This window comes from Drosophila teissieri, chromosome X (genome assembly GCF_016746235.2).
Source record: "Drosophila teissieri strain GT53w chromosome X, Prin_Dtei_1.1, whole genome shotgun sequence".
NCBI lineage: Eukaryota > Metazoa > Arthropoda > Insecta > Diptera > Drosophilidae > Drosophila > Drosophila teissieri.
Genome location: NC_053034.1, coordinates 11,685,616 through 11,710,003, shown reverse-complemented (window position 1 = coordinate 11,710,003; position 24,388 = coordinate 11,685,616). Strand labels below are relative to the sequence as shown.

Below are 24,388 nucleotides of genomic sequence, written 5' to 3'. Positions count from 1 at the left end.
AAAAACTTCCTTATGTCATCAAATGATTATTATTTCGCAGCACTTTATTTGGTAAACCGACATAGCCCCAAACAATTATAAGTTCCTTTTCCAATTGGGTGAAAAGTCATTCTCATTTAATGGTTCTCCAAAAATCAAATTCATCAATTTATACAGGGTGGCAGACGGCGCTTAGCAACTAACTAAGTTAAGGCTACTGAGCTAGACTAAACTAGGCGTAGGGTTCGTACTTAAGTCGACTTGCTGCCCCACTTGCTCACTTGTGTGTCAAGTTGGAGCAAATTGCAAATATGTGGCGTGATGTCAACAGTGGCTAGTCAATGTCAAGTCTGATCCTTCATTGTTAGGCTACGTGCTAGGCTTAATCGCTAAACTACAATTAGAGCAATGTGTGTGTGGTGGGGTCTGTGTCTGTCTGTATGGTGTACAGTGTATTCTGTAGTTCTGTGTCTCTGGCAATGTGTGGGAGTAAAAAAAAGTACAATAAATAGGTTGTTCCATTTCGCAGCAGCCGAGGACATCATCCTCCGGTTCATCCACAGGCCTCTGGCTGAGGTGGAGGTCCAGGTGGATGGAAAATCGCATCTCAGAGCAGGTTGGAGCAACTCGCCTCCGCGGCGGCACAGTTTGTGGAGCGAGGAAGGAACTGGATGTGCTGCCAGGTGGCGTTAAAGCTGAAATAACACGGAACATGAGTGTTTATTGAGATGTTGACTAAAATGGCAACCACATACAGATAGCTCTCGGCCAGCTGGCTCTCTACGAGCGGCTTGATCCTGGCGTAGTCCTTGTCCGCAATTGTGGTGCTGCAGTGCTGCTGCATGTAGGAGAGCGTAAAGAGTTCGTTCTCGTTGAAAGACCTCAGTCCAGGTATCCTCAACCGCCTGGTAAGTCCAAGGGCTTCATAGGTATTAGCCTGATCGATTCCCGATCCCGGGATGGCACTGCCCGCATCGATGGCATTCACAAAGTTACTCAACGCCCTCGCTGCCGTTCGAGCTGCACTCAGTGTTACATGGAAGCTCTTCAAGGCATTACTCGACAGCTCATTTAGCTCGTGGACCAACCGTGGTGGCTGTCCTGCTGCCAGACAATTCACATCCGGCTGGGCATACCGAATCTCCGGTGCCGCATCGCTGATATCCGTGCTCTGGGTATTGAACTGCAGCAGGAAGGTGGAGAAGTTATCGATGAGGGCCTCCAATATATCAGTGCCTATGCGGGCAAAGTTAACAGCTCTGCACAAAATGGAAAAGGAGAAGAAATCATTAGAAAGAGATCGAGCGAAATATAAATACTATAGAGGTATATATTCGATTTTACGTACACAGGATATCGGTAGTCATAGTAGTTGGAGCTAATCAACACCTTAGAGACAAGCAGCATATTCAGTTTATTGGAGTAGGCGATGGCCTGTGGATTGTCCCTTGTGTACATCTCGGAAACAATGCTGTTGCCAAACAGAGCGGAATGGATGGATGCATGGATAGATAAATGGATCGTGGAGAAAGTGTTAGAAAGTTTTTGGATCAGCAGATGCACATTGCGCAAAACTTACACATCCAGTATGGCCAGCGGGCCCAGCTTCTTTTCCATCTGCGATCGACGGAAGGTCCAAATCCACTCCAAATGCTCCACGAAAAACACATTATTGAGTATCAGTTCGTTGTAGTATTGATCAAGATAGTTGGGCTGCTGCAACACCTCATCAGGTATGCCAAACTGCAGCCGCATCTCGTTGAGTTTCTTTTGGATAAACTGCCTGGCCGCCGGCTCCAGCCATTTGGCTTGATCCAGCGAATCTTTCAACTGATTCCGCAGACTGAAGAACATCAGCTTGAGGAGCTCCTCGTTGCCCTGTGTCTTGTTTAAGCCTCTGCTCTTGGACGTCACCGCTTCGAATTGCTGTCTGGGTGGCTGTTGCTGCAGTGCATCCACAGCAAAGGGCAGCCAGTCGCGCACCACTTTGCTGCATATGAGCCACCTAGGATAGCTGGCTGTGCGTCCATACAAGGCGTGGTCAAAGTTCTCGGCCAAAGTACGATACTCCTTGGACAAATGCGGCAGCATTTTGCGGGCCAGCGACCATATAATAAAGTTGTTAATAGGCCTATAAATAAACAGATATTATTAAGCATTAGTTTCTACGGAAATGTACATGTAAACTTACTTTTTATCCGAAGTGGAGAGTAAGACAGATAGGGCATGCATAACCTCCGGATCTCGTACCAAGACCTCGGTGTCCTCAGTGATTTTGGTTTTTGGGAAAATGGCATGCAGAGACTCCAGAATGGGCAACTAAAGGGGAATCCATCGTTAAATCGGTATAGCTTAAAATAAATGAGCTCGACTTACAGATGGTGCTTTAATTTTCAGATCGGCCAGACGCATTAGCTTATTTATCGGTCGATTTCCATCAGCTTTGGCGTCCTCAATGTGGTTCACAATACGACGTTCATAGTGGAAAATGTCGTCGGCAAATAGATCCGCCTCCCGGGAAACGATTCCTAAATAAATAAATCAATTTAATAATGATTACCAACCAATCAACGATTTTTAAGTTCACAACTCACCCATATTGATGGCAAAGTCCCGGAGGAGCAGCTTATAGCCGCGAACCACTTCCTCATCAGCATCATTGCCATAGAAGTACTTGTCCGGCAGACCCAGTTCCCCCTCGTCCAGGGTGATCACATAGTCGTGGGGATTACTAAAGCCGTTCTCCACGGTGACGCGATAGTAGGGAAATATGCCATGTTTGGACTGTAGGACGACCAGAACCCGCTTGTATTCCCAGGATTGCAGTCGATTGGAGTCGCGGAATGCCTGCCAGCCATCTGGAAATAAATCACGAGGCGCACATTAGTGGGATCATGCGAATAGTTCTGGTTCTTTCAGTGGAAACCCCCCTATGAGTTGGCTATGCGCTAATGGAAATTCTTCAGAATCAAAAGCCCATGAATTTTGGCAAGAAAATATCAGTTGCATGCACACATAATAGCATAGATCCGCATACACATATACTCGTATTATTCGTACACACAAACAAGTTTATATTGCCGCATATCGGTGGTTTATGGCAATTAAAGGCGCTAAAATGTTTGGCTGTTTGAAATTTTTCGGGGCGCTCAGTCCGTCTTCTCTTGCAATCATAAAATATTAAAACAAAAAACAAATGAATGATAAAGAGAACATTTGGAATGCCCTTTCTTGAGAAATCCCTTTTAAGTCGATAAAAAATATGGAAATTATTCTAAATATACTTCCTAGGTAGAAATATACATATACAGGACACAAAGCTATTTTATATTATTAGGCAGAGTAATCGGTATTTTTCTGAACACTGGTTTTTGGGATATAAACCAAAAGAGCAAGTAATATTACTTCAGGATTATTATATACGTAAGTTTTATACCCAAGTTAGAGCCACCTTGGAGGCAATTCCCCATAGATCATCACTAATGTGGATCCCTCATCGCCCCGACCCTATGGCGTGGGGTCACCATTATGACTGTTTTCCACGCAAACTTCATCATCCAGTCGAATGACATGCAGACATAGAAATTGACTGTGTTTTAGTTTGTTGACACCCGCAATTAGCACTTGCTGCTGGTACAAAAAACAAAGCAAAATATACAAGAAATAAATCAAAATACCAGCCGTGCCAGCCGGATTTCGTAGTTATAGCACGGAGTTTGATTTTTGATTTTGGGATTTTTGGGTGTTATAGTTTTTTAACGATTTATTGCAAACCACTTTAATTAACTTCAATTAAAGGCAAATCTTGGCCGCTGTATAAAAGGTGACAGTTGTTAGTGACTGGCATATCAATCCAGTGCAACAGCTCCAGGGCGACAGTTGCTCCTCCTCCTCATCCATCCATCCAATCTACCAAGTCCAGCATGAAGCAGTTTGTGGTAAGTCCAAAGAGAACCATCAAGGGATTTGCGGAGCAACCAACTAAGAGAGTTCGAAAACCCTTAGGTTTTGGCCGTTCTGGCTGTGATTGGCGGTTCCCTGGCCGCTCCTCGTCCGGATGTCAGCCATCTGGCGGGATACAGCTACCAGGCTGGTGGCTACAACGGCAACGTGGTGGCCAACCAGGTGATCAGTGCTCCCCTGACCACGGTGACCACCTCGTACCAGCCCACGGCAGCTGGCAACAACTACTACAGCTCGGCACCAGCCATTGGCCAGCTTAATCTGGGCTCCACCGGCTCCTCGGGTGTGGTCAACTACCAGGTGGGCGGCTCTGGCTCTGCCAACTACCAAGTGGACTCCTCATCCTCCTCCGTCAGCGGTGGCGTCGTGAGCGACAGCATTGGCCTGGCCGGTCTGCAGCCCGGACCCACCATCAACTACAACGAGCAGGAGTCGTACATCAGCCACCTGGCCAACTTCCAGCCCGCCCAGATCAACAAGCACTTCTACATCCACAGTGCTCCCGAGGATCACGATGAGCAGCAGATCGTGCGCTACGTGAACGTGGGCAGGCCCCAGAAGAACTACCGTGTGGTGTTCATCAACGCACCCACATCCACCGCCAGCAAGGCCAAGATCATTGCCAACGTGGCGCCCGTGGAGGAGAAGACTGCCATCTATGTGCTGTCCAAGAAGTCCAATGCCCTGGATGTCTCCGCCGAGGTGGTCACTCAGCGCCCTGTGGCCAACAAGCCGGAGGTCTTCTTCGTCAAGTACAAGACTCCCCAGGAGGCGGCCCATGCCCAGCAGACCATTCAGGGTAAGTTCCCACATCCCCCTTACTTTCAAGTAACTAAATCTTCAAAATATCCAAATCTAATCATTCTATGCCACTCAAATAGCCAACTATGATGCTCTGGGTGGAAGCTCCGAGACCAGCAACGAGGGTGTGATTCCCGTTTCCTCCGTGATCGGCAGCCTGGGCGACAATGGAGCCTCCGGCGTGTTGACCGATGCCAGCGGCAGCGTGAGCGTCGTGGGCACCGGCGGAGTTCCCACCGTGGATGCTGGAGCCAGCTACGATGCCGAGGGTAGCCAGCGCCAGGTGATCAGCACCGTGACCACGGGCACCAACACCCAGGCCACCTATCTGCCCGTGAGGCCGGTGAGGAAGTAGGTGAATCACCTGGATTCCATCACATAATCCGCATCCACTGCCAATGAATGACACAAACACACACTCCAGCCTTGGCGGATTCGGACTGGATGGGAAAACCCCTTGGGTTTGGGGCCCATTACAGTGGAATCTTGTCGGGGAAACCTTTGCGATTTTTCCTACTTAGTTTTGCCTTCGGCCCCAATTCATATTATTTGTGTATACATTTTTTTTTAAAATAAACTTTAAGAGTTCTCATAGGCATTCAAAAAATGTAAAGCTCACCGAGTTCTATTTTTGGTAGATCGACTTCATAAGTATACAATACAGTTGGTAAATTGAAGTTGAAGTTGCTAGTGGCTAGAGATTTTCACCTTTAAATGGAAAACCCTGGAGTGAATTGAGCTGGTTGAACCGCCTGCATCTTGCATAATCGAAGAGGCCGCGATGTCGCCCAAGAAATACATAATACTAATCCATGAGACAGCCTCACCTATTTGGCAAGCTGCTCATAATTGTTCAACCCGATCAACTGGCAACTGGCCCGTTCAACCCGTTCAAAACTCAACTCAAAGAGCCACTCGGGTAAATAAATTAGCGAATTAGAGGAAACTCAACTCGGAGTTGGAATGGGAATTGGAGTTGAAATCGGAATAGCTATCGCTATCGGTGGTCGCAGTCGCCAAGGTCGCCACTTGGGCCAATGCAAGTCGCATTAAAATACCTGAGGGTATTAAATGAAAATTAGCCATACCAAATGTATTGAGCGGCAAATGGGTCACGCCCGCAAGCAAATATATTATCAATTACAAATGGCAGGAGGAGGAGGAGGAGGAGGGACAAAATCAGTTACCATCTCCCATATCTCGCTCGGAGATCTGGGGAGATCTGCATATCAATGGGCGGCGGCCAGATCTTTTGCATAAAGATAATCACACCTACTAAATAAAACCTACCGCGACGGACGGTAGCCGCACAGAGCCGAGGTCCGAAGAAGATTGAGATCGAAAGATCGGAGATTTGTCCCTCGATTCGATTTCTATTACTGTCATCATCAATAAAATGTTACATAAATTTCCAGCACAGCGAGCGAGCGATCGCGAGCGCAGGTGGTTATAAATATGGAATGCCTAATTGATAATTATCATTTTGTTTGGTTTTCCATAATCCACCGGCGATATGCGATCTATGATCTGTGATCGCTGATCGGCTAATGGCTAAATTAGTCTAGTCGGATTGGAAACTCGATCGATTGAAAACGGTTAGAATGCGGATTACAATCTATTCCAAGCGCCCATTGGCACCCATTGTTTGTCACCAACCAGCAATTTTCAATCGGTTTTATGCGTTTATGTTCTGTCATCAATCTTGGGGGCCATAAATCCATTCAAAGGCATTATTCAAATACGCTCGATGAGTGCAAATTATGTTTTATGTGTTTATTTTGGCAATATTTATGCGACCTCCAAAGCGCCGGGTGAATGTTGGTTCGAGTCTTCGCTTTTGCCTGACTCACCGATCGATTTTGCGTCTGGGTCACCATTTATGGTGACAAACATAGCGAAACACCAGTCGAAAACGGTGGGAAATTCCGGAGAGCGAACAAGATGGCTAATCTGAGCGATAATGATTTGATCTTTTAAGGCAACGGAAATTAAATTGGACTCACTTGTGAAACAATACCATTTTCATTTGGAATATGCTTATATTAAAACGGAAAAGGTTGCAAAATAAGAAGTACTTCTTCAGTCAACTGGTGTGTTTTCACTTAACGAGCGAGGAAAGTAGGGAAAATTAAAACAAATAATATGCGATCTAACTACAGAATATAACCCATTAAGGATTAATCGGATTCACTTTATAAATAAGGCAACCAGACTTTTATTGACAAGAAATAAATGCAAGTCCAAGATATTCATTGATCAATCCAACTGTCATAGATATTCGCAAATTAATCGATAGGCCCGAAACTAATGATGGACGCGAACAAACCAACTAACAAATAACCCAGCAAACGTGTTTCTGGACAAGATTGATGCCGCCAGTGATGATGAGGTGCCGTTTAATGAGATTCGCTAGGCCCCCATTCAATAGTTTTTTCTTTTTTTGCAGGTAAGATGGGTATAGGTATCAGCTAGTGATGAAGCCGTACATTTAGATATTTGCTAATCCATCGTGAATGCCCAGCCGTCCACCAGGGTCACCGCACCGGCCCAGTCAAGTTCAATGTCAGAGAAGACTCTTTGTCCAATGGTGGGCCCAAGCCATGGTGGTTTCTGTGGCTGGTTACTCTGCGTTCGTTCTGATTTGAATAAGTTTTAGGTCAGATCACAAGGCGCATAGCAGTGGACGCATAGGCCCAGAGAAGACGATGATGACGATGCTTTGGGTATCGAGAGCAGCGGCGGCGATGATGATGTTATATGCGGCATTTGCATTTGCATAAGCGGCCAAACAGCGACGCCGACAGAGGAGGCAACCATTTGACAATCGGAGCATATTTAAGACAAGTGGAGCGGCCCAAAATGCAATCATTGGCTCGCAGCAATTCGTCAACGCAGCATCCCAAACAGCAGAACTACCACTAAGGATTACAAACACTCAGGAAGGGATTACACATATACAAAAAACCAAAAAAATCACCATGTTTGTCCAGCAAGTGCTCGTAGGCTGCCTGATCCTGGTGGCTTTGACCCAAGCCCGTCCCCAATACGGCTACGAACAGCCCAGCTCGGACATCTTCATCGGCGGTGGATCCGCGCCCGTTGGTAGCGTGGGAATCGGTGGCTCCTCCGGCGGCAGCGGTCTGGTCAGCATCCAGCCACACCGTGGTGGCGACAAGTACCTGCCGCCGGCCAGCACCACCCTGGCGCCCATCATCAACAAGAAGTTCTATCTGGTTTCCGCCCCCGAGGATCACAGCAACGATGGCAAGGTGAAGCATCTGGTCTTGGGACGCCCGCAGAAGAACTACCGCGTGGTGTTCATCAAGGCTCCAGCCGGCGATAATGCCAACGTGAAGTATTCCGCCGAGTTTGCGCCACAGGAGGAGAAGACCGTCATCTATGTGCTCAGCAAGAAGGATAACGATGTGGACGCCAGTGATATTGCCACGCCCGCACCCACGCAGCCCAGCAAGCCGGAGGTCTTCTTCATCAAGTACAAGACCGACGACGAGGCCAAGCAGGCGCAGCAGGAGATCCAGGGACAGTACGACAAGCTGGGCGGCACCAACGAGTACCAGGAGGACAACAATGCCCCCATCACCTCGGTGATCGGCAGCCTGGATGGCCTGAATCCCGATGGCAGCTACAACTACCGCCAGATCGCCAACCGCCCACCGGCAGTGGCGCCCAACTCCCAGTATCTGCCCAGTTTGCTGAAGCACTAGAGGATGTCGGCGGCACCAGTGGATCATCTCTCCATCATGAAAGTCAGAAAAACAAAGCTCCCATTCGCGAACCCCGTTGTGTTGTATATTTTTAAGAAATCCCTCAATATTTTTTTGTATTTTTTTTTGTTATATCGAACTGTTGTTAATAAAATGCTTATGTTAAAAAAAATCTCAAGCAATGTGTTGAAATTTCTCAAAGTAATGATATCGTTTTGAGCTCAACTAAACTTTCTTTTATCAAGTGAAAATACCTGGGTGGTATTCAGTAATTTCTAATGCATCTGGTTTTAGAAAAAAAACCTAATATTACCCGTTTCACCAGTCCAATATATACAATATATGTAAAAACAAGTGTGGAAGAAGTCAGAAGGTCAGTCATTTAAAAAATTAATAAAAATCGTATAAATAAAATTGAAATGTCTCTTCGGCGCAATTAAATTAAAAACGAAATCAAAATCCAAATCAAAGTCAAAGTCAAAAATAAATCGAGGCAGAAACAGAAATACATTTCGGCTTTGTTTTCCCCGATATTCAAATCAGCAGTCACATTTCAATATATGTCCAAATCCAAATCCAAATCGGAATCGGTATTCAGAAATCGAAGCCAAAGCTGCCGTTAAAATTTCCAACAGAAATTAGCTTAAATGAAGTGAGAAATCAAAATAAGCTCATCAAATTTAATTAAATAGCAGAGTTTTATATTTTGATTTTGGCTTATTTCCCCTGATTTTGTTGCTTTGATTGGGCCATTAAACTGACGCTGCATAAAATCGGGCCAAAGATCGATTGATTAATGTTGAGTCCGGAGCTAATGGCACCCAAGATACTGCACAAAATTGAACCGAGGAAATAAAACAACCAAGTGCAAACCAATTTGGGCATTAGGGAAGTTATCTCTTCTCTTTATTTCTTTATTGGCATTTGCATTAATATTAATTGAGATTTAATTGCGGCAATAAAACAATGTGTGGGAAAAATAACACAGCAGTTGGGGATTGCAAAATAATACCATACCACTTTTGGCTCAAACAGAGAACTTTACGCAATTCCAAGCTAGTTATTCCATAAATAATTCAAGTGTGGAGACAACCGATTAATATTTTTGACCTCCCACTCTTTTTCACAGCATTATCCGTTGACCTCCCCAAAAATCAGCGAGAAATGGCCCAAAAACCAACCAGCAGCCTATGCCAACTATAACATCTTCATAGGCCACATCTAACCCACTTATCTATATGCAATGGCCGCTTATGGCCACACAATTTTTCTTAATAAAACCGAACATAAATCAAATTAGCTGTACCATTTTGCTTAAATGCGACATGAAAGTGTGGGAATTACGCGCCAATTTATGCAAATCCAATGCACACATATAAATATATGTATATAGATTTATATATATCGAGATTCCGCCAGCCAGTGGTGATATTATAATTGTCTCTTGTTGACAACAACGAGCAGAAAACGAGAAAAAGAGCCAAAATTAATCTACTAATCAGCGACGAGGCTGCGAACCAAATACAACTAAACCGAAATCGTAATCGGAATCAGATTCGGATTCGGAATTGGCCGAAAGATGCAGATGGTAACAGAGATCAACTGGAGTTGGCCAAGATCATTAGTCAATGGTGAGGGCGTTAGATGCTGGGATCAATCCCACCCAAATGCTTTTGACCATAGAGCACATAGCACATCAATATCCGAATCCCACACGATGATAAATGACCTGCAAATCGGTGAGATGTGAGAAGAGCATAACGAAAAGGTATGTCAAAACCGAAGCAAATCAAACTTTAATTAATTGCTTTTAAATTAAGTTAGGGGATTTTTTGGGGTAATCGGGTTTTCAAGTGAATTTCCAAGGCTATTCGTCCACGGACTTCTTGGATTAAAGAACTAATGAGAAAAACGGTGTTGTAAACATGTAACATTGATAAAACTAATGTTTAATTAAAATCCTTCAATCTGATGATTAATAATAATGTTTTGATGATTTACTTTTATTTATTATTTATATTATTTATTTTAACAAGGTTATTGCGAAACTATTATGGTACTATAACATTACTACAAAGCCAACTAATATAATTTAATAATATTTTGTAGCAAAGACCAAGAGATAACATGTTTGTTATGTAATAAGCGAGTAGTAATATAAAAACCCCGAGGCAGCTTCTTTCTGTTCCCACATTTTCACGCACAATTAAATTTCGAGCCAAAAGCAAGTTCGTTGCTCAAGTCTTTTGTTTTGGCAGCTTTTAATGGAGCGATTAGAGGTCGGCAGAATATGTGATAAAGCTAATTTTCACAAATTTTCACTCCTATCGCCCTGTGCGATCTAAGTAGATCTCTTTTAAAAGTGAAGCTGAGATGAAAAACCCCAGTCAGTCGACTTCTGAAATTCGTGAAATGTTGAACCTATTTGTGTGCTTATCACTTTCGTTGTTATGTCTGTCCTGGGCCCAGGGATCGCACTATTTACCACCACCAAGTCCGGCCATGGAACCCATCATAACCAAGCAGTTTTACAGTATATCACCCGCCGAAGATCCCGAGGATCTGGAGCCAAGGACTAAGCATTTGGTTATCGGACAGCCGCGCAGGAATTACCGAGTGATCTTCATCCGTGCTCCAGCGGGAAACAGCGAGCATGTGAAATATACGGCGGAGTTGGCGCCCCAAGAGGAGCGAACTGTGATCTATGTGCTAACCCGGAAGCAACCGGAACTGGAGGCCGCGGATATTGTGGCACCTCAGCAGAAGTTCCAAGCCGAACAGAAGCCAGACGTGTTCTTCATCAAGTACAAAAGCAACGATGAGGCAGCGGCCGCCCAAAGGGAAATCCAAACGCAATACGATCAGCTTGGTGGAAACACGGAAATCGCAGCGCCCTATGTGGCGCCCATTAAGTCGGTGATTGGAGCACTTGGTAGCCCCCAATATCCAGCAGCTCCCTACCCAAGTCCAAGACAATCCGCCGGCTATCACTACGATAGACCTACCTCCACAATCTTGGCGCCAGTGGAACGAACTAACTGAAGCGCCGATTATATCCGCAGATTGTTGAATATTCCATGCTATTTGCATATAATTGATAAGCAATTTCCACCAACGAATTTATCACAAAACTTGGCAAACGCGTAAAAAGTTTTTTTGTTTTTTATTTTTTTTTGTTTTTGTTTAGCATAATTTTTGCAAACTTTTTTATCTGATTTGCTTTGTGTTTGAAAACAGATACTGACAAAAGTGCTTTGACCCTGTGACAAAGGAGAAGAATTCGAGTTGAGTTTGCAAAGGGCTTATTTATTTGCCTATCAAGTGGTTTTATCAAAATGATTCAAGAAAAAGTGTAAAAACAATTTAAACTGCATGTATGGTATTATCACAACCAATAAATAAATATAGGACAATAAGTAATAAGATAATTTTTTCTATTTGTGGCATTTCCGAATATCTGAGTTTCAGAGGCTCCAAAATGTCGTTTTAGCTTGATAGTTTGCAAAAAATAGAATCGTAAAACAAACAATCTGCATAAATTTTGCAATTCGCAACCGAAAAAAGAAACCGCAAAACGGCAATGCAGTTTTTTATGATGTGTCTCCTCTTTGGCTCGGCCAGTTTATCTGCTTTTGGATTTATTTGCATTTGCATTTAATTAATGGGATTTTTTAAGCCATTTTTGGGCATCAAGTGGGCGACCTTTTTTTGATTGGCAGCAGCAACAATTTGGCAGCAATTAATCTTGTTGCTGGTCAACAATGGCCAAATGGCAAATAAAAGCCAAGGTCGTGGCGAAAATTCGAAACTAAAAAGTGCGATTCTAAGTCGCCGCCACTGAGCCTTTGCCTTTCCACACTCCATTGTTTTCTCTATAAAATTGAGCATTTCAAGGTGGCCAAAATATACACATTTATTTTAAATAAATCACACATTGGTTTTAGCCAAAAGCGCGAACACAGACAATGGGCCTAAATCGGCCCTGCCCAAAACGCATTCAAATTATGGCAATTATATTGAAATTTTTCATCAACAAAACCAGCAGAAACACTCGGCCGACGATTTGTGGTTTTGGAATTTCTGCTTTTAGCCGCCTTAACTAAAAATAGACCATGACACAACGCCATCTATGCATATTTTGGAATACCCTTTGTTGGATGTATAGAAATGAACAGAAACAAACAGAAACAAACACACTAGACACTACCAATAAATGTAATAAAATTATGCAGCTTATAGATAAATAAATATTAAAATAATATAAGTGCCTAGGGTATTTCCTGTCTTGCGTATTATAAAATCCTTTTCGGCACTTTGTTTGCCATGCCGCCGAACTTATCAAAACTAATGATATAATTTATGGGCTAACAAAGATTTGTCAAAACTCCGAAGATCAAAGCGGAAACCTAAAGTCCAACAATAATTGAAATGCCATTGCGACAACAGACAGCCGACTAGTTTTAAAAATCAAAATGAATTTAATTTAAGAGACAGATTATAAAAAAAAGGTGTATAATCGAGTAAAGCCGTTTCCTTTGATTTAAAATACCTTCATTTCAATAGATTTACAGTACGTTTCAAAAAATACAAGAGTATACGGCATTCAAAATAAAAGCTCAGTTTGAAGTCAATGCCAATAAATTGCTGCGCCTGTGGCTAGAAAAAATAATAACGCTCTTAGTGATGCTATTTAATTCCTCCAACATAATTAAGCTCTTGTTAACAAAGGCTCAATACGTCAAACTAAAGTCCCATGGCGGAAGCAAGTTCTATTCCAAGAACCAAGCTAAAAAGCTAAAACGAAATCCCAAAAAAAAAAATCAAGAAAAATCACCGGCGAAAAGAAAAGAACCAGAAAATAAAGAACCAACTGATTCTTTAAGGCATTTGTTTGAACAACAAAGACAGCAAACAAATTGCGGCCATCAATCAAGATGGCCAAAGCTAAAATTTCAAATATATGCGCACATGGTCAAATATGCGCTTAAAGATGGTAAATGCGATAGAAAGGGAATTTCTAAAGGAAATGGAAAGCACTGCAAGTGAAAGTTAACTTGCATTCCATTGAAAATGAAAATGATGAACGACATATGAAAATATTTAAACAAACAGTTCTTTAACTTTATATATTTTGATGACACTTTTGGGCAATCACATTACCTATTCGATCGCTTTCAACTGTTACATACCTCTCACTTATCCTTAAATAACCGGTCAACGAACACCTCTGCTGCTCCTAAAAATAACTTTATATTTTAAACATTCCCAAAATGAGTAACTCTGACGACTCTCGAACCATATGCAATGTTCCAAGTCTGCGTGAAATCAAAAAAAGGGCGGAGCCGTTGGCTAAAAAGAAGGTAATCCTAGAGCTATTCTCTCATTTCGTGGAATCACCGGATTTTTTTCCCAACTTCTGGTTTCGTAAGATGGATGAGCTGATTATCGTGAAGGTGAGTGGAAATCCCTTGCAGAGTTTGAAGTTAACTAATGGCATTGCTATAGTTATTGGAACACTTGGACACAAAAGATGTGGATGATCGCAGATTTTTACGGTCTCTATTGCTGCGCATCTATATAAAATTGTACCACATGCGTTCATTTATGCTAAAGCAGTTCAACGATGTTTTCTATCGATTTATTTTCGAAGCAATTGAGTCTCATTGCATCGAAGATCTTCTGCAAATTTACTACGAGTAGGTTTTTTCCCAAGCTACATTGTATATCGCTTTTTAAAAATATATTTTCTTCTGGTTTTTCGATCAGTATAATCAAGGGATATACGGCGCCAATAACTACCGAAGAGGAGCAAGTGCTGCTTAAGGTCCTTTTGCCTTTGCACAAGCCGCCATCGATGCCAGCGTATTACGCTCAGCTGGTAATGTGTATTATCGAATTCCTCAGCGCGAATCCATCTCACATAGAAAGTTATGTCATTGGTCTTCTGAAACTGTGGCCAAAGACATCTGTTAAGAAGGAGACTTTGTTTCTCAAAGAGATTGCCAGTATTCTGGTAATAAGAGAAGAGCAAGAGGTTAAGAAAGTTCTGGTGCCGGTGTTTAAACAAATTGGAAAATGCCTGACTGGTCTAAGCGCTAAGGTGAGAACCTAAAAATGGTATCTGGATGACCCAGAGTAATACTACTTTTCAGATAGCTGAGCAGACTCTCAGTCTTTGGCACGACGAGGATTTTTTGGAGGTTATGAGGCGCAACAACGAGGTCATCATGCCCATCGTATTTCCATCTCTATTTCGCATGAAGAGAATGCACTTAAGTCAAATAATCCAGGAACTCGTCTACATTGCTATGAATCAGTTTTTGATGATGAACAGGGAGCTGTTTGAAAGCCTAACTAGGAACTACATAGGAGCAGAAAATGCTGAGCGTTCAAATCCGCAATAGATACTGACACTGGGAGCAAGGACCCATGGAACTTGTATTAGGGGCAAACCTTTAAAGGAAATGTTATATTTTTTGTACTTTTTGTACACCGTTACAGTATTGATTAATATTACATTATATTAAATAAAGACAACCTTATTAATCCGAATATCTCTAAACCTTTCTATCTCTGCAAACGGGCTATTCTTTTCAATGCTGATCAAATTAAGTCACAAACACGTTCCTACCTATACTTATATCCATACTTGATCAATCGCAAGAGACCAATCAATCAATCAAGGATTTTATGCAAACTTTTGCATACAACTTGAAAATGATGGCTTGATAATCACGCAACAATGCGACAAAACGGAAAAAATGCAACCGAATTTCGTGCGTTTCGATGTGTGTTGTGGAATTGAAATGGATATTGCTATTGATATTGATATTGATCCACCTGCGATCAACATCGTCGACGAGCGGCGAATATATATGAATTCGACTATGATTTATGATCGCCGAATAACCGAAAAGTAACAAAACGAACATCGATGGACAACAGGTCACATTAAAGGAAGCGCGAAAGAGACGGCGCCAAGAGGTGCGACAGAGAGGGCCAGACACACAAGTCAAATGTCAGAGCTTCGCCATAGTCAAATAATTGAGCAATTAATTAAACCGGCGAAAAGAAAAAAAATTATAGAAAAATCGTAAGAAGCGGAGGAACCAATATTCGGGGTATAAAAGGCCACAAATCATCAAGGGGGAGCATCATTAAGCCAACAACTGAAAACCACTCAACATGCGTCTATTTGTGGTAAGTTAACTGGAGGATTAACCGGAAGAGCACCGGAGGAGCAAACGCAGGATTAGCCAAAGGATTACATTTTTTTCTTTTTTTTGTGTGCGTGTTTCTAGACCCTCTGCTCTCTGCTGGTCCTTAGCGAGGCCAAGCCCCAGGGCTACAACTATGGCAGCGGAGTCTCTGGTTCTTTGACCACCTCCAGCTCCAGCGGAGGATCCGGCGGCGGTTTCCTGACCGCTCCCAGCCACTCCTCGGTGGCTTCGTACGGGCCGCTGGGCGCCTTCCAGACCGCCAGCGTTGGCTCCCTGGTGGGCAGCTCCTCTGCCCCCCAATCGGTGAGCCACTACAGTGGTGGTCAGGGAGCCACCTACACCACTGGCGGTGGTAATGGTCACGGAGCCACCTACTCGACTGGTGGACAGGGAGCCACCTACTCGACTGGTGGACAGGGAGCCACCTACTCGACTGGTGGACAGGGAGCCACCTACTCGACTGGTGGAAATGGCGGCACCTACTCGACTGGTGGAAATGGTGCCACCTACTCGACTGGCGGACAAGGAGCCACCTACAGCACTGGCGGTTCCTCCAACTACGGCGGCAGCTCCTTCACCGGATTTGGACCCTCGCCCAACATTGGATTCGGTACTCTGGCCGGCTATCAGGCACCCAGCTACCAGCAGCAGCAGGAGCAGGAGGTCCAGCGTGGCTTCCAGGAGCCCATCATCCACAAGCAGTTCTTCACCGTCGCCGCACCCGAAGAGCATGAGAATCTGGAGCGCTCCAAGCATCTGGTGATTGGACGTCCGCAGAAGAACTACCGTGTGGTATTCATCAAGGCCCCATCCTCAAGCAATGCCAACGTCAAGCTGTCCGCCGAGTACGCTCCCAAGGAGGAGAAGACCGTCATCTATGTGCTCAGCAAGAAGGACAACCAGCTGGAGGTCAACGATATCGCCACGCCCGCACCCACCGTGCCCAGCAAGCCGGAGGTCTTCTTCATCAAGTACAAGACCGACGCCGAGGCCTCTCATGCCCAGCAGCAGATCCAGGGTGAGTTGTCCACATCTTGGCACCATGAATTCGGGTATTCTTAATACTGTACTGATACACATCATCCTTATCCATCAGCCGAATACGACAGGATCGAGGGAACCTCAGAGCACGAGGATGGTGGAGTGGCCCCCGCTCAGTCGGTTGTGGGCATCTTGGATGGTGGTGCTGTTGGTGCTGCCAGCTCTGGCAGCTCTCAGTACGTTTCCGGAGTTACTGGCTCCACTGGCGGCAGCTCTCAGTACGTTTCCGGAGGCACCGGCTCCATTGGTGGCAGCTACACTACGACCTCGACGTCCGGCGGCAGCTCTGGTGGACTCGCCGGAGGAGTCATCTCCGGTGGCAGCATCATCAAGAATGCCAAGAGTGCCGTCTATCTGCCACCCAATGGCAAATAGATAGTCAGCAGCATAATGATGAATAGCAAAAATTTTACTGTACAGCGATGCAATAGTCAAAGGTTTTTTTTTGAAAGCATAAATACATTTTTAACGAAATAGAAGAATATAAATATTGGTCTTGAGCTTTTTTAAATGGAGCGGAGAATGAGGAAACCTGAATTTAAAATCACAAAATTCTAATAAGGTCTAAAAGTTAACAATCGGAGGAAAACATCCTGAAGTATTGGTCAATATGGAACACTTTAACTACGAAGCCTAAAAGTATGCCACATTTTTGTATAAAAAGTTCAGCAAAGAGAAAAGTCCTTAGAAAACCAATATGCATAGAAGTCAAATAAGTTTCTTTCAGTATATATACCCGCAAAAGTGTAGTTATTAATACTAGAACTCACACACTGCATTGATGGCCCGTTTCAGGAGCAGATCCGACTGGCTCTTGTCGAGGACATCGGTCTCGCGGCAACTGTGATACAAGCTGCTCACCGTGGACTCCACGGAACCCTCCTGCGAATTTGGCAGCATTGCGATAAATCGATTGAGTTCATTGAGTTCTGTGAAGAGATATAGTACATACGTGAATAAAGGTGTGGCAGAAAGATGGGGGATAAACCTCAGCTTACCCTGATACTCATTGTAGGTCTCGTAGTTCCACTCGCCGCGTTTGATCACAAAGTAGTCGTGGTTGGCATAATCGCTGGCAAAGTTGCCGCAGGCCCACTCGTACGTCTCGTGGCAAGGACTCTTCGAGGTGTTGGCCCACAGCAGCAGCTGCCGGCTGCTCTCCACGCACTCCTTCTCCATGCAGAGCGGCGCCCGCAGGTAGGAGGGCACCTCCGGCCAGAAGGCCAGCAGCAGGATGATGATCAGCAGGAGCAGGGCGCACAGACAGGCGGTGGTTACGTACAGGATGCGTCGCTTGCGCGACAGGCTCATCAGCGCGTCGAAGGATCGTCGGCCTGGAAGCAGCAAGGCTATCATCGGGCGAGGGCCAAGGATGAGGAAAATGTGATATTAATGAAATGAGGATGGAACTGGCTGCCAGTGCATACATATTTTATTCTACAAAAGCAACTGAATCACAGTTATGAACTTTAAAGACAATGGATTCAAATTAATTTAAGTTAATATGACAATGAATGAAAATGAATGGATCATGCTTTTGAAGACGGTAACTCACCTCTTAGTCCATTGGCCGATGGATGCGTGGAGTTGGGTGTGATTGCCGCTGGTGTCCTGCCACCTGCGCCTCCGCCTGCAACCTCATTGAGGGCATCCTGGCGCGCCGCCTCCAGATCCTTGGGCGTCAGATGTGAGCCGTCGTCCATGTGCAACTTCTGCTGATTGGTGGTCAGTGGCGCCGTTTCGCTGCCCTCGATCTGCTGCAGCTGCTGCTTGCCCCCGATCTCGTCCTGGCTGTTGTGCAGCTTGAAACTGCGGTCATCCACCTCGTCGATGGCGCAGATCGTCGGTTTGTACTTGCCCTGATTGATGGCCATTGCGTGTGGAAGTGCCCCTCGATGTTTTCCCAGCTGATTTAAGTCGTGCTCTCGTCGTTTCTATCCCTCAATTCAGATGATTCGGCATTTTCAATCACTTCCTAAGTAGCTCTGCAAGTAAAACAAGGAAACCGTTGAGAATTCTCCCAAAGTATACAAATACACGGAATTCCAGGCGGTATAACCCCGTCTCTTGCTAATCAAAAGATTACCTTGAGACATGATATACGGGGCTGTACACTCGTCGACCCATACACCCAAACCACCCACCAACCTCTGGCAATAAAGAAACCTTTTCGTTATGTGGAGCATCGGAGATAAGTGAAAATTGCCCAGAGATAGCGGGCACTTGATGCCTGAGATCCACAGCTGCGGCCAACAAAATGGCACCTGGATGTTTGCTAAAAAGTTTTAAACAAAACATTCAATAGCTTGATATGCCAGGAACACCGTCTTGCACCCAGCTGTATCCAAGATCAGCGGCTATACATTCGCTCCTAAGCGCATGTATATGTTGCATGCATTCTTGTTCAACATTTGACTTCTTTTCAATTTTAAATTGACAACAATTGCCGGCAATTTGCACTGGCGAAAGACTTCGACTGGCGAAAATATATATCCCAACATGTGGGAGTGAGACCTCCAAGAGAAAGGGAAAGAGACAGAAAGATCGTTGGCTGAGGACTCTGTTCTTTTTTTTTGCGACGAGCATAAATTTCTATTGAGCGCCGTGCAAATAATTAAAAATGCAGCGACGTCTCGGTTGTCTTAAAAAACTAAACTAGGTTAATTGCTAATTGCACGAAAAATCTGTCTGTAAATGCAGGCAAGAGCATAGTATTTAAGTTTAAGGTTTAACAAAAAATCCGAAGGCAAATCAGTAGCCAATTATTGGCTATTTCAATCGATATAGTACGATCATTAAAAGTGATCTAGTATTTGTATTGCAGGCCGCTTTAGTTTCGCTTCGCCGACCGCCAGAGGGCGTCACTGGGCTTTGTTTCGCTGTGGTTATGCTAGACTTGAAATGGTTTTCCACCTTTTGTTTTCGCTGTGAAATCGTATAGCATTTTTGTCATTTAATCCGCGAGGAAAGCAGCCAATTCACATTCACCCACACAATGAAATGGGGAGGCGGCAGGTTAATTATGAAACTACATACAATGCACGCGAGAGTTTATGAAGCGCAGTTTGAGCATCAGCATCAGCACATGATGTTCAAGTCGCATGGCAAATAATACATTTTTCAGCACCATTTTTACCACTCACACTTATGTACGTGAATCACGATTACATTTAATTAGAAGAGTCCTCAGCGCATTGGCATTTACAAAAAAGTCCGATATTCAATCTAGATTTCGTTTTCCAAGCCCCAGCAAATCTTTAGAGCCCCAAAATAGCGATAAGTTGTGGTCAGTTGCGAGGATTTGGCTGGGTAAAAAATAATATAAGCGGAATGGGGAAAGAAACAATGAAAACGGCTATTACTTATCTTATCGAGTTGAGATTATTGCTTAATACATTGCTCATTTCTGGGCGCTGCTACTAAGACATTCGCCACCTATTCTTTTTCAACCTGATAAGTTTTACTTTTATATAGTTCACGGTTAGCATAAATCAATTTCGTAATATTCAGCAAGATTAGTTCTGTAGATTGCCTAAGGGATTAATTAAAAAACTAAATGCTCTTCTTTGACTGCTCGCAATTTGGAGGCCCATAAACAATAATCTCCGCACTCTATATCTCCGACTTTATCTGTCTAGTCCTATATAGCCACTCGAAAAACTGAAGGTTGCGATGGACTGGTGGTGCTATGGACGACTATCTCAGGTTGTTGAGTAATGCTGAGAGAACTGAACCCCATATCAAGCGATAAGATCTTTACAAGAAGTTGTATATAGATAAACGAACGCACTAAAGTAACTGAGAGATTCTAAAGCTTTATAAAGAGGATTTCTAAGGGAGTTTGCAGGCATTTTAATCAGGTCCTTGAGCATTTGAGATTATCAGAGCTTTTAGAATGAATTTACTTTGACTTTCTTGTTGCGACTTAAAATAGAATACTCCGTTTTCGTTTCAACCCTTTCAGTGATTCATGTTTCCGCAAGCTTTAATGCCTTTAATTTTTTGTATAAAAATGAGTTGTCACTCATAGCTTCTCGGGTTTTATGGGCCACTTTGTCAGCTCAAAGAACGCCTGCCGCAGTGGCGAAATTTTATATAAAAAAAAAGCATTGATTATTGGGGACACACGCTTGTGTAATGAAAGCGCCAAAAACAGAGCTCAATTACATCGTTCTTTATCAAGTTGCCGTTGCTTTGATTTCAGGCTTTTCTTTCTGACGTCTGATTTTGCATATTTGGCTTGATTCGATTATGGATTTCGATTGGTTCATGGGCTTATAAAGAAACTGAAGCTTATGCTGAGTTTATCTCGGCCACTAGAAAATATTAAGAACATGCGGCGTCATTTAGTTTGGGGTGGATTCTCGATTATTATTCTTATTCCTCGAGCGCAGCGCAATTGAAAGTTGAGACGCAGTTCGATTGGGGATGGAGATAGCAAAAGTGAAGAGGTGTGGGAAATTCCCTTGGAAGTCGGAGATAAACTGACTTTGATAAAATCCATGAGTTGATGGAAAAATAACTCAATGAAAGTGCGAGTCAGCGGTTCTTTTTTTTTCTTATCCAGGAACAGTATTAATGAATCAAGTTTCGCTCCAAAATAATATTGTAATTCCTACAGCACTGCAATTCATTACAATTATGAGGCAATAATTCTTAGGCCAAGAGAAATGAAGACATTATTCATTCACAGCATATGTAGGTATTTATTGTAATATTTCCGCTGCCCCGCCTCCGAAGAAAAATGAAAGAAAATCGGTGTTTGCTTTGTGTGACCAAAAACGCGTCTTCCACTTTCCCCTCCCATTTATTTCCTTTCCAGTTCGAGTTACCATATTTGAACATGCCGCGCATAAATCACCAGCGACCATATAAATCTCAACAGATAATGAACGAAAAAGTACAGATAGGTTGGGAAGACCATAAATTCACTGACCAGTTTTGACAGGCGTTATAAAAAGTAATGCTGGGACTTAAAAAATCATACTTTTCGCCGCATACTGACAATTTAGACATGCTAAACAGATATTAGCCATACAAAATAATACATGGAATTAGAAAATCAATTTGACTTTGCGGCTAATTGAGTGTGGCGTACTTTGACAGCGATTTTCGCCACCATGTCGAACCCAATTTATACGATTTTTGTGGCCCGCGCTATTGACATTTAATTTGAGTTAATGGCACAGCGAACAACGCTCTAGTATTATCAAAAGTGTTGATTGGGCAGCTTTGGGTGCGATGATAACCTTGTCGCACCCCCCTTAACCCCTTCCACCCACCACCCACCGCCCATCGCAATCAGTTGTTAAATGTGTCAACAATTTGTCGTCAACTAGTCGAAGCCACTAAAAAGTCGACAAATTGAGAACTGCAGAATGTGAATGTTTGCTTATGCAACTTTGCGTTAGAACGAAACAAACACTCTAAACATGGAAACCTAATTAATTGAGCTGGCTGAGAATATTTCTAAGACTTTTAGCACACTCTAGTAGTAGTAGAGTAGTATTCAATGTGTACTCACAAGCCATTTTAATTCAAATGCCAAGTGAAATGCATAAGAAAACGTGTTTACATTTTTGTGATCAGTAATTCCATTCTATGTTTCAGAAAGCTTTCCAAATTGATTTTAAAACCAGTTAACTGTAGACCCTATCATATGCGATTGACCAAGTCTGTGTAAGTCATTCGAGCTGAGCTAGTATCTCTTTGTGATCTTAACCCTCGTATGCAAAAACCACTCGAGCGGAATGCTGAAACCGTAAAACGTTTAACGGAAAAAGGTGCGGTTAAGGTTAGCTTTTCGAGTGTTTCACTTTTTGTGTCGATGTTTCAAAAAGTGCGTAACGAGTGACGCAGACAATGGAAAAGTGACGAATGCGGGCGGAGGCAAATATGTATGTACATACATAGGTACAAAAAACTTGAGGGAGTTTTTGGGGATTGGACAGTACCAATATCGTGCGTGAGCATTACAATGGGCTCTACAACGACGAGAAACGGAGGGTTTACTTTTGCACATGCTCAAAATGCTAAATGCATAACGGTAATCCAAAAATAAGTGGGCCAAAACGGAAGAAGCGGAGAAGATATGTGTAAGGGGGTGAGAACAACAGGAACTGCAACAGGAAGTACTTCAAATATCATAATTATCCACAGAAATATCCAATTATCAAAAACAAACAATATCTGGAAAATAAATACAAGAAATTACCCACTAATTATTACCATCTGGTATATTCATCTAACTAGAATGATTTTATGATGATATGTGTACCAGACTAATTGTTTGCGTGTACCTGGAAATATCTGAGGAAACTACTTTTGAGAACTACATTTTTCCCACATTTAAGAAGAATTTTAAATAATTTCCATTCCCATATTATTTGCAACACCTTCGAAAACGTTTACAAAACTAACTAATAACGCAATCTGACGTTAAGATCTGTAGATTTCTGCCCAAGATCAAGGTTATTCACGACGTTTTTCAATGTCACCGGCTTATTATCTCAAAATTATGATTTTTTGTTGTTGTTCTTTTTTTGGGACGTGATGCACTGATCCTCTGCTTCTTCGTTTTCTTCCTCTGCCGACGTCGACGTTCTTACGCATTAATTACGGGAATTTCGGGAAAGGAAAATAAAAATAAAAGAATTGACACGCAGGCGCATTTGCAACGAATGAGGGGGACGGAGGAGACGGCAAAGAAGAGAGAGCGACACAGAATTGTTGGTATTGCTGTTGTTTGCTCGTTCACACGAAAGGAGATCGCGATATTCATTCATAGATTATTGTGAACGAAATGAATTGGTTTCTTAAACATACAAATTTTAGAACTCAAAAAATATACAAATAAGTCGGTGATACAACTTCTTTTGACACAATAAAATAATAAATCCACTCAGCATTTTAAGTATATAAATATGGCTTGATATATAACGATTTCCCTTTTCCATTTATGACATTTATGTCCCCAAATTAAACGATGATCACACATCATCAGTCGCAATGAGGTGATAAGAAATCCTGATCGCAATACCGATCGACGTGTGAACGAAGTATCTGATCGGTTATTTTTTATTATTTTTATTTTGTTTTTGCTTTGGCCACTTGCTAAACCGGTTCTGCCGGCATTTCACACACACACTAGCACACACACACTGCGACACTTTTCCACCTTCGTACAACAACAACAACAAAACGCTGGCTTGAAGTGCGCTTACATTTACTCTCTCTCTTTCACACACACATACGAGATTGGAAATTCCTTTGCAGAAGGAAAATCTTAGTTTTATACCTTTTTGTTTATAGCTTATTTGGCATTTTGATATATTTGCATCGCGCCACAATTACAAATATTTTTATTCGCAAAAACACACACTCGAAAAAAAATAAAGCAGTACACATACGCGCGGACTTTTTTCGAGATTTGCTTTGAATTCTTACGCGCTCAGCAACAACAACAACGAGAAACCGAATAAACCGCTATGTTCACCTTCTCAATGAAAACAGGGTTGTGCGTCTTTTAAATTCGATTGCAGTTACTTTGTATCATTAACAGGATTTCAAATACGAATTTGTAATAATTTTCACGGCGGTTTAAGGGTTTTTTAAATTTCTAAACGGGGAACGACATCCAAATCAACGGTCGTAGTTTTG

The 24,388-nt window shown here is 43.0% G+C and overlaps 6 protein-coding genes across 10 annotated transcripts; 5 read left to right on the top strand and 1 right to left on the bottom strand.

Moving 5' to 3' along the window:
• Positions 1–94: 94 nt before the first annotated feature.
• On the bottom strand, positions 95–24,377 carry LOC122624961 (protein gone early). 2 transcript variants are annotated; one of them, XM_043804765.1, is made up of 11 exons: positions 24,027–24,377; positions 18,285–18,714; positions 17,728–18,078; positions 17,500–17,658; positions 2,574–2,837; positions 2,356–2,507; positions 2,171–2,298; positions 1,559–2,110; positions 1,328–1,450; positions 735–1,238; positions 95–674 (listed from the first exon to the last, which is right to left on the bottom strand). In XM_043804765.1, the coding sequence occupies exons 2-11, from the start codon at positions 18,601–18,603 to the stop codon at positions 587–589; spliced, it is 2,640 nt and encodes an 879-aa protein (XP_043660700.1). In that variant the 5' UTR covers positions 18,604–18,714; positions 24,027–24,377; the 3' UTR covers positions 95–586. The 2 variants fall into 2 exon arrangements, with proteins under 2 accessions (XP_043660700.1, XP_043660702.1); XM_043804767.1 differs by having other exon boundaries at positions 17,728–18,063.
• On the top strand, positions 3,903–5,098 carry LOC122624963. The gene is made up of 3 exons (XM_043804769.1): positions 3,903–3,917; positions 3,985–4,741; positions 4,824–5,098. The coding sequence occupies exons 1-3, from the start codon at positions 3,903–3,905 to the stop codon at positions 5,096–5,098; spliced, it is 1,047 nt and encodes a 348-aa protein (XP_043660704.1).
• On the top strand, positions 7,722–8,468 carry LOC122624965. The gene has a single exon (XM_043804774.1). The coding sequence runs from the start codon at positions 7,722–7,724 to the stop codon at positions 8,466–8,468; it is 747 nt and encodes a 248-aa protein (XP_043660709.1).
• Positions 10,881–11,720, top strand: LOC122624967. The gene has a single exon (XM_043804775.1). The coding sequence runs from the start codon at positions 10,881–10,883 to the stop codon at positions 11,508–11,510; it is 630 nt and encodes a 209-aa protein (XP_043660710.1). The 3' UTR covers positions 11,511–11,720.
• Positions 13,651–15,001, top strand: LOC122624964 (serine/threonine-protein phosphatase 2A 56 kDa regulatory subunit epsilon isoform). Of its 4 annotated transcripts, XM_043804771.1 has the most exons (5): positions 13,655–13,828; positions 13,898–13,921; positions 13,974–14,164; positions 14,235–14,568; positions 14,621–15,001. In XM_043804771.1, the coding sequence occupies exons 1-5, from the start codon at positions 13,739–13,741 to the stop codon at positions 14,870–14,872; spliced, it is 891 nt and encodes a 296-aa protein (XP_043660706.1). In that variant the 5' UTR covers positions 13,655–13,738; the 3' UTR covers positions 14,873–15,001. The 4 variants fall into 4 exon arrangements, with proteins under 4 accessions (XP_043660707.1, XP_043660706.1, XP_043660705.1 ...); XM_043804772.1 differs by having other exon boundaries at positions 13,651–13,921; positions 14,625–14,764; XM_043804770.1 differs by having other exon boundaries at positions 13,656–13,921; positions 14,621–15,000.
• On the top strand, positions 15,530–17,104 carry LOC122624962 (uncharacterized transmembrane protein DDB_G0289901). The gene is made up of 4 exons (XM_043804768.1): positions 15,530–15,668; positions 15,770–16,076; positions 16,185–16,706; positions 16,785–17,104. The coding sequence occupies exons 1-4, from the start codon at positions 15,654–15,656 to the stop codon at positions 17,102–17,104; spliced, it is 1,164 nt and encodes a 387-aa protein (XP_043660703.1). The 5' UTR covers positions 15,530–15,653.
• Positions 24,378–24,388: the final 11 nt, after the last annotated feature.

What these genes read in the sequence shown, in the direction of transcription:
- LOC122624962 (XM_043804768.1), top strand. An exon ending in CACCTACTCGACTGGTGGAC is followed by an intron (nt 16,077 to 16,184) that starts AGGGAGCCACCT and finishes CGACTGGTGGAA; the next exon opens with ATGGTGCCACCTACTCGACT. An exon ending in TGCCCAGCAGCAGATCCAGG is followed by an intron (nt 16,707 to 16,784) that starts GTGAGTTGTCCA and finishes CTTATCCATCAG; the next exon opens with CCGAATACGACAGGATCGAG.
- LOC122624964 (XM_043804770.1), top strand. Translation starts at nt 13,739, where the DNA reads ATGAGTAACTCTGACGACTCTCGAACCATATGCAATGTTCCAAGTCTG. An exon ending in ATGAGCTGATTATCGTGAAG is followed by an intron (nt 13,922 to 13,973) that starts GTGAGTGGAAAT and finishes GCATTGCTATAG; the next exon opens with TTATTGGAACACTTGGACAC. An exon ending in TGACTGGTCTAAGCGCTAAG is followed by an intron (nt 14,569 to 14,620) that starts GTGAGAACCTAA and finishes ACTACTTTTCAG; the next exon opens with ATAGCTGAGCAGACTCTCAG.
- LOC122624963 (XM_043804769.1), top strand. An exon ending in TGCCCAGCAGACCATTCAGG is followed by an intron (nt 4,742 to 4,823) that starts GTAAGTTCCCAC and finishes CCACTCAAATAG; the next exon opens with CCAACTATGATGCTCTGGGT.
- LOC122624961 (XM_043804765.1), bottom strand. Translation starts at nt 18,603, where the DNA reads ATGGCCATCAATCAGGGCAAGTACAAACCGACGATCTGCGCCATCGAC. An exon ending in ATCGGCCAATGGACTAAGAG is followed by an intron (nt 18,079 to 18,284) that starts GTGAGTTACCGT and finishes GCCCGATGATAG; the next exon opens with CCTTGCTGCTTCCAGGCCGA. An exon ending in TATGACTACCGATATCCTGT is followed by an intron (nt 1,239 to 1,327) that starts GTACGTAAAATC and finishes CATTTTGTGCAG; the next exon opens with AGCTGTTAACTTTGCCCGCA.
- LOC122624965 (XM_043804774.1), top strand. Translation starts at nt 7,722, where the DNA reads ATGTTTGTCCAGCAAGTGCTCGTAGGCTGCCTGATCCTGGTGGCTTTG.
- LOC122624967 (XM_043804775.1), top strand. Translation starts at nt 10,881, where the DNA reads ATGTTGAACCTATTTGTGTGCTTATCACTTTCGTTGTTATGTCTGTCC.